At 33.3% G+C, this 9,441-nt stretch overlaps 1 protein-coding gene across 1 annotated transcript in view; it reads left to right on the forward strand.

Moving 5' to 3' along the window:
* Window positions 1-1,972: 1,972 nt before the first annotated feature.
* LOC125659007 (structural maintenance of chromosomes protein 3) overlaps window positions 1,973-9,441 on the forward strand; it is a 54,636-nt gene continuing 47,167 nt past the window's right edge. Inside the window, 1 exon segment of the mRNA XM_056148740.1 lies at window positions 1,973-2,122. Coding sequence (XP_056004715.1) covers window positions 2,045-2,122 — 78 coding nt within the window. The 5' untranslated portion in view covers window positions 1,973-2,044.

Consider the following 9,441-nt stretch of genomic DNA (forward strand, 5'->3'; position numbering starts at 1 on the left):
CGGGTTACCTATTGCTATTGGTTTGCATCTAACGTTGTGCACTGTATGTCGTCAGTTATGCATTTACAAAAAGGATTCAACTATTAACCGTTGGACAGTATATTATGGTAATATTATGCTACATGGTTCGATCGATTCACCATACTTTACATTATACTGTGTTTTGGTATTCTCAGTCTGGATTAATTTAAAACGTCCAATTTGTCTTTAAAATTATGTCATAAAGATGGTCTCTGGTAATGGAAAATGTAGATTTCTGGATTATATAGATATATATATACACACACAATCAAGTGAAAAGTATAAAAATTAATGGAGAAATGTAACAAGCACACAGCAAACACAATGATTCCTAAAGAGTGAAAAATGTGCATACCCAGGCAATCTAATTAAAATTAGATGTTAGATCCGCTCACATACTCGCTACACTAACATCGTTAGTGTAGCGAGTATGTGAGCGGATCTAACATCTAATTTTAATTAGATTGATACTCAGGTGACCATTAAGGCCCATGGGCCTCTTGTTCATTACAGACGGATCTAACATCTAATTTTAATTAGATTGATACTCAGGTGACCATTTAGGCCCATGGGCCTCTTGTTCATTACGGACCCACACAATTTAACACAAGAGTTGTTTTTTTTTTAATTGTACAACATGTATTTAATAATCGGATTCCTTGACACACATGATACTTAATTGTGCTCCAAGAAAGCAGCTTAAATTTACTATATTTGAGTTTTGATTAACTTTGATATAGTCATTCAATATGAATTTGCAAATGAACAATGTTTACTGTGGTGGTTTGGGTTAGATATGAATCGTGGATATTGGTTTGGATATAGCTCAGTGGTTAGAGTGCAGGAGTGGTTAGAGCACCTGACGTAGTAATGAAGGGTTCCAAGGTTCAATTCCAGGTCTAGCCATAAACAATCTTAATTAGATTACTGAATTAGATGTTAGATCCACTCGCTGAGTATGTGAGTGGATCTAACATCTAATTTTAATTAGATTGAGCCATGAATTTTCTCCTTTTGATCCTGCTACATTTGGTGATGTTGACTACCCCTGGACATGGTGAAATCTCCTTTCGATCCTGGGTCAAGGGCCTGACAAAACAATCTGGGTTATGTGTCTTCAAAGGCGAAAACAGTGTTTAAAGAGGGAGAAATGTAGTGGTTTGGGTTATTATGGACTGGATATTGGCCGGGATAACTTACCTGCCATAATTTCTCCTTTCCTGTTACACTTACAAATTAAAAGCCGACAAAAATAAAATTGTATAGCTTGATATTGTGCATTCTTTTCTGGCTGGGTGCTATATTTCTTGTTTTTTGATCATGGATCATAAATTTCCTAATGATGCTGATCGCTATTAGATTTACAATTTCAAAGTAAACCCACCAGTTAATTACTATAACTTTTATAAACACAGAATGATGCATTAGAGTTGTAGTACATGTATATTGATGAACTTTCATTGTATGAAAATAGTCATAAACATGTATGCGGCAAATTTTCTACTTTATTTGAAAATTGAATACTTAGAATTTGCATTAATTATAATTTTATAATACTATCTAAATATATCATGTATTGCAATTCAAAACAACATACACTATCCAGCCCCCTTGAATTAACCATGATTTATCTATTGAATATTTTAGCTTTTTACAAAGTAGGTCTAATGAAATGTAAACCAACCAATAAAAAACAATAAAATTTCTAAATGTGCCATTACACTCGCAGAAATAATAATTTGGTCCTAATAATTATCTATAGATTTAAACTAAATCTTTCCAACTTTTTTTATTACCTCTATTTGCATAGTAAATAATAGATGTGGTGCTAGCATTCTAGTATTTTTTAATTGATAAGCATGTTTTTATTTATAATCAAATCCATAAATATTCCTGGCGAGCTAAAAGCATTTTGGATCGGGTTTGAAATACATTTTATTTAATGCACCATTTGATGAAAACAAAAAGTTAGAAAACCATCGGCATCTTTAAATTGAATACAGGGCCGTAGTTGTTTCAAAGAATGCCTTGTTGTAGTAATGACTCTTTTGTTAATCCCATTGTGAAGTACATTCTTTTCTTTTTCAACTTTCTTTGCTGGGTATGTATTTTTAGAACAGCTGTATTCAGTAATTTACACACGATAGTCATTTGACATTTAATAATTTATGCCCGTGATATCGTGAAACCTTTTTAGACAAGGAAAACTTTTTTCTTGTGGCAAGATAAGTCAAGATTTTGGTATACGTGGTATATAAAATCATATCACAAGAGTTGGTAGTGTTATCTGTAAAGGTCTGTACAGCTGGTGGTTGTTGTTTACATTGTAGACCTTCACAGTTATAACTGCCATCTCCTGTGAACACAAAGTCTATACAGCTACAATGTAAACAACCAGTCAAGTTGAGTGAACCACTCTAAAAATGAGTAATTTAATTAATTACATTTCAATGTAATTGACCCAAACCCTGCAGTGAACCACTTCAAGCTTCGCTACGCTTGCATTTAGCTAGTGGTTGTTGTTTACATTGTAGACCTGCCGACTCCTGTGATCACATAGTCAGATCTATGATTTTTTGACAAAACTGATAACTATTATGTTGCTTTAACAGGTTGGAATACTTCCCCTATACCGAAATCTTCTTGCTAAAACTCGATTATCCCTCTTTCACATGTTTAGTGAGAGAGTACACACTACCATAAACAGGTGTTTTGGTGTCTTTATTGAAAATAATGGCAAATTCTGTGCAATGCTGAATAAGTGTGACACATACCCAACATGATGTGAATTGTCTCTATAAAATGACAACATAGTCAAGAAATTTCATATCAAAGTTGCTGCGTAAGAGGGAAGTAGTCTGAAATCCAATGCACATCGTGAGTGTTTTACATTTGCAGAAGTATCAGACATTTGAGCACTTTTTCTTCTTTTCACGTGAAACACGAAGAGATGTACTCCACGGGTGTTTTTCACGGTTGTACAGGATATATTTAATCTCTTAATCTCGCTAGAGAGGGATAATCGCGTTTTCGCTAGAATATCTCCCATACTCGTCCATTGCTGTAAACACTACATGCAAATAACTTGACAATCGGAAGTTCGACTTCTAAATCAGTACATCAACATGGCGCACAATTATGAGTCTAGAAAGTGGAATGTATCAGAATTGTAAAAACCGGTAGAATAGAATCTCACAAATCGTAAGTTGTAGGTTGTAAATTTATATATTGACTTAAGATACATATAATTTCATTTTATTTACATAAAGAAAACCAGCAAATGTTTAGAATGATCGAATGTTGTGGGAGTGAATCACTCGAGTCTCCTGCATTTGCACCATTACACTGAGGTCTTAAGGTGTTGTAGTCTTCTACCAAAAAAAAAAGTCTGAGAGGGCTACTTATGACACATGGTCTTCGATTCCAAGTTGCCCTCTAAAAACACAGCCATTCAATATACATGACAAAATTTTTAAAAATATTTTATCCATGAATTAAAGTCAAATGTACAGTACCTGGCCCAATGTTCCCAAAGAAAATTTCCACTTCATATTTCATACAAAACCATATATTTTCAATTAATTTTCTTGAACTCATTTTTTTATCAGTTTTGATGAAATAAAAAGCACCGATCTCGGAATTATTAAATTTACAGTATCATCTAATAATTTCAGAATTATTATAATTATCATTATAGTCTATTGTAAAGATATGACAATTCTAATATGAAGTTTGATTTGAGAGTACTTAAGACATTATGAATAAAATGTTATCTCTCTGCAATATTGCATAGTAACCTTTTTTTTCAAAATTATGACAGTTTCTTCTGATATTTCTAAATAAAATGTTTTTTATTTCATCCAAATAGAGGAAAAAAAATTGGCTCCATGCAAAAATTTTGAAATATATGGTTTTGTATGTGTAACCAGATTATTTGTTTAAGACTTCTACCAACAAAGTCTTAACCTGAAGACTTATACTAACAAAGTCTTATTACCCAGACTTCTACCAACGAAGTCTTATCTTGAAGACTTATACTAACAAAGTCTTATTACCCAACTCGCATTGTTTTCAACGTTTATTTCTAACACAAGCTCAGCAACATTCAAATACAATACCAGGTTCTATTCTCTTCTGACAAATTTACAAACGTATATACATGTATATATTAAAAGCTTGGGGTAATTTATGGAGTGGAGTGGAGTTGTGGAGTCATGGAGAGGAGTCTCTGTGCTTCATAACTTTATTATCCCCCAACTGTCACTAGTAATGTAACTCAACACCCTCATCCGGTACAAATAGGTGCGTTGGAATTTGGTTCAATCTGTTTGTTCTACTTTAGTTGCACACACATCTGTCAAAGGTTCTTCATCCCCTTAGGTGTGAGGAAAATTTTCCTGTCACAAGCACCAAAAATGAGGTCAAATTTATGACCTGCAATGTCAGATAATCTCTTCATCATTTTAACACTGTGTAAATGCATGGCCTTGGCAATTGCATTTCCTAAATTCATGTGTTTTTATTAAAATAGCTGAGGATTTTTTTTTTTTATCAATTATATAGATTGATATAACCTATCAATATTATTGATCAATTGATGGGAGTAAATCTTGGTGGGTTTTTTTTTTTATAAAGTTAATGGTTATCTGGGAGGTGATAAGGGCCCTGTCCAATTAGACTGTGTCCACAACAGTGTGAAGTAGATCAAAGAGTAGCTGTGTTACATTCCAGGGCTGATTATATAATACAGGCACTCAGTAATTAAATTTCAAACAAAAGGTTACTGATTAAGAGTTGCAAAATCATGATCAGTTTCTGCATTCAGTAATGCATGTTTTTTTAAAAAATTTATTTGTAAGCATTTCTATATCAAAGTCCTGTGTTGTGGTTTGTAAATGTATATTTTATACATGATAAACATGAATTTTATTCATTGACTCCACTCCATGACTCCACAACTCCACTCCACTCCACTCCATAAATTACCCCAAGCCTATATCAGCATTATTGACACTAATGCGCTATAATAAACGCAGCTGCAGTAGTTTACATTTTTAGTAACAAAACTGTCCCAACTGCCAATCATCTATGGGTGATGCAGGTATTGGAATAACAGTATCGGGAGTTTTACTCATAAAGGTCGTACAAAACATGGTGACCTTTATGTATTTGTTTGCAATGTGGCTTACATAGTTTCATCAGCTAAAATGACTAAATATGATCAGTGCGATTCCACAGGCCTGCATCACTCACATACATGTACAATGTAAATTTGATAATATAGTCTGTAATTAAGGCTAATATAATAGATAAAGATAATGCAAGGCTAATATAAGTGATAATACAATCAATTCTTAAGGTCATCTGGTTACATATGAAATATACAGTGGAAATTTTCTTTGGGAACATACTTATGACCAAGTACTGAGTAAATGAACACAGATATCTCATTCACAGAATAAAACCTCATATACACTGCTTTTCATAATAATACTGTTTCTACATTGAAAAGTATATGCATTGTTCATTAAAAACAAAACTCATTTATATCTTTATTTTTCTTTTTGGGTGAATCTTCTTCTTTTTTTTTCCAAATCTCCCAAATATTCTGTTTTTCTATTCAAAATATTGTAACAGTTGATCTTTGTCTTGCCAACATTTAACTCCACTGCGAATTAACGAGAAGATACACATTTACCAGGGTACTCTGCAAAGCTAGATATCAACTGTAAAATGAAAAACAATGAAAATAGAGTGCAAGGTATATAATTTGAACACAATTCTGTTTTGATAGGTAAACTGACAAACTTTTATCATACAAGATTATCACATGATAAAATTATGCATTGAACACACCAATACAGTAACAAGAGGATCTCAGTGGCTGCTGGCTACATTATGTGAGTGGCCACTTAATTAATCTCTCAGAGGAATTAGAATGGCTATTGGTCGGAAGTGACAATTGATTTTAGGTGGCTGGTAGGAGAGTTTTGACTGCACATTTATATGTAGAATTGATGGATGGATTTTATCAAATACTAATCTGTCTACATGATAATTAAGTATTCAGCATTTGCATATAATGTAGATTCAAAAAGTTTGCTAAGAAACCCTCATCCCATTTTTTTATGATTATACATTGAGATGCATCCAAACATTCAGAATTGATCAATTTCATTATAATCATTTGGTGTGAATTTAATTTAGTGTTGAAAAATCGGAAAAATTTCATAATCGATAATTGGAAGAACTGAATCGATCAATGATCGATATAATCAGTATTTACATGTAGTCAATAAATGTTTATTATTTTTTGAGTACGTTATTTCTATTCAGTTTTATGGATATGTGCAGCATACACACTAGCTGGTGTCACTGAATTCCCACTTTTCAATGTGGTGTCCACTTTGACTCTCCCCTGCACACGTCTTGATATAAAAGCGGGATTAACACTCAGATTAATCTCGGATTAGATATTAATTAGTGTACAGGTGACAATCGATTATGATAAATAGAATCGATAATCGGAATCGAACAGCCAAAAATGATCGACAATCGATTGTAGGCGAAAATCGTTTCATCACTAGAATTTATGACTGTTCAAACCTTACGGCAAGTGAGCCGGTCATGTAGGGCTCATGTTAGTATTTGTGAACCAAGAACCTCTTGTATTATATTCATGAGTTAATCAATAAATTGTAACTACAATTGAGTAATTCAAATATCAAATTATTAATTGAATAATGATTACATATTAATTAATTCCATATTATTTAAAAGTCGCAATTAAAAACGCAATAACTTAAATATGAATTTTATCATTTGAAAAAAAAGAAGGAATTAGTAACTTGAAGTTTCAATTTTGGAGGTGTTAAATCTAGGATATAGAGAGGGCACACATATCATATGTTCAAAAGGGCACTTTTTGTCGTGGCAAGACAATTTTGGGGCACTAGCGCTTTCATTGTATCATATATACTATCATCTATGATAGTAATAGAATAATCATTTAGCCTCTTTAAAAGTTAATAACTGCTGCCTTGATTTTAAACTTTTCAATCAACCTTGTGAAATAGAGAACAATTGTTTATATTAACAAATATTTTTAAGAATTTTATTTTAAAAAAAGGGCATGGTGCAATTAAAAAGGGCATTGCGCCAGCCAAAAAGGGCATGGCGTGGTGCCATGCTAGTTTGCTTTAGATTTAACACTATGGAGGTGAAATAAAATCTTACAGTTCCAGATTTTGTCATGTGCAGTTTTTTATTTCAATGTGTGTGTGCATGCTACAATGTATATACTAAGCTAGGACAACAGGATCATTGGGGGGGGGGGGGGGGGGGGGGGGTGCAAACCCTCAACTATCACCGTACTCAGCATCACTGAATACATAAAGATGTTCTGTAAAATTGACAATAGCGTTTGCCATTTTTAGAAGCAGAAGAAAGATCAAGTAGCTTGTATTTGATTACACCAAACAATCTCCTCTATATGAGATCCCACCACTTATGATATGTCAAATCAAAGACAGAGATACTTTACCTATATTGTCTTGCACAATAGGATCAATCTAATTGCATTTCATTATACATCAGGCTCATCATTTGATCCCATTTATATATGTAATACTCAATTACTGCAGAGGATCCATTAGGCTAGCACGAGATCGTCATGTTAATCCATTTAAGTTAATTATTAATCACAGAATAATAATGCATTGTAGTCAGTGGAATCGAGGAATATGATTGCGTGAGCAGTTAAATGTATAATTGTAAATTTTACTCACCATCAAAAATTTATTGGATGACTTTAATTTGCAAACTGGAATTTTCTCTGTCCTAATTTCAGTGTTTGCGAGTAGACCTTTTGACTGCTGGTTGCGCTCGGTATCAAAATTTTATTTCCTGAAATGTCTCTCAGTATAGTGTCTCATGGGGTTTCATCATGATTTGCTTGATTCTAATTTCTGTTACTTTTGTGGGTGTGCCAGACCACAAAAGTAAAATCTAGCCACTTTCCATGAAAGTATGTAATAGAGACATTTTATGCCTCTGATGGGATTTGAATCCGGGTCTCTGGCACACAAGTCCAGCACTCTACCAATCAAGCTAAAGGATTAACCCGCTTGCCTCAGCTAGTAGGAATGTCATATCACTCACATTACCACATTGTCCCTCTCCTTTTTAAGAGTCGTTCCTGATTTTTCCAGAGTGCGAATTTTCACCCGTGGGGCGAAATACTGGGGACAATCTTTGTCACCTGTTAGAGATAACCCATGTCCCAATGTGGGTGCCATATGTAACAGATAACTTATTATACCCCCCGCAAACGAAGTTTGGGGGGGGTATACTGGAATCACTTTGTCCGTCCGTTTGTCCGTAGACGCAATTTGTCCGAAGTTTATTTCTAATACCGCTAGACATATTTCATTCAAACTTTATACACATCTTCTATATATTATGTAGTTGTGCATCTCCTATTTTCATTGAAATATTTTAACAGTTATAGAAGTTACGCACATTTTCTTTTCATTTTGGGGGTTGCGCACTTTGTCCGGAGTTTAATTCTATTCTCATCCACATACTGTATCTGCAATCTTGTGACTTCTTGGTAAAACATAAAGTGGCTCATGTGTCATAGTAAACTGCCTTTATTGCAGCTACTTAGAGTTGTTATACCAGTGGAAAAGATTACAATAATACCAATACTTGAGCTAATGTCATTTGTTTACTGACAAAATCAATGACAAAGTAAAGTTGGCATAACATAATGATCTTTAACAAAGTGAATATAAACTAAAGACTAGAAGAGTTGACCAGGGATTTGCAACCATACAACCTAAAATGTGCCAAATAGTATTCATTGTTTATATTGAGCATATTTTTAATATTTCATGTACTGCTGTACTGTAGAATATACACTTCTGCATTCACATTGATTGCCCTGTAGATAATGTGAAAATATCCAATGTGCTTGCATTAAATATTTCCCATCATCTTATATGCTCCACGGGGGGTATTAGTCCCATTAGGACAGTTCTAGTTACCATCAGAATTTTCAAAATTCCTCAACATCGCATATCAACCAAACTGTATTTTTAGACAAATTTATGAAATACCTAGAAAAGGGATGAAATACCAATATTTGAAGCAAGTGAAAAATGACCTTTTTATGTTGAATTATCAGGCCTTAAAAGGCCATAAACAGAGAAAAGACTTAAAATGAAGATTTATCTAGCATGAATGTTTAATAAAATGCTGGTGTATAAAAAAATCAAATGTTGAAAATCAAATACTGAAAATTTTATTTGTTTATGAAAATTATTTCAAAAGTTAGCTATATTTGAAATTCAGACTTTTATCCTATTCTCAGTTTGTGATCTTTAGTCCTGACTATTGACCAACAAGACTATCAATGTT

Source organism: Ostrea edulis, chromosome 9 (genome assembly GCF_947568905.1).
Source record: "Ostrea edulis chromosome 9, xbOstEdul1.1, whole genome shotgun sequence".
NCBI lineage: Eukaryota > Metazoa > Mollusca > Bivalvia > Ostreida > Ostreidae > Ostrea > Ostrea edulis.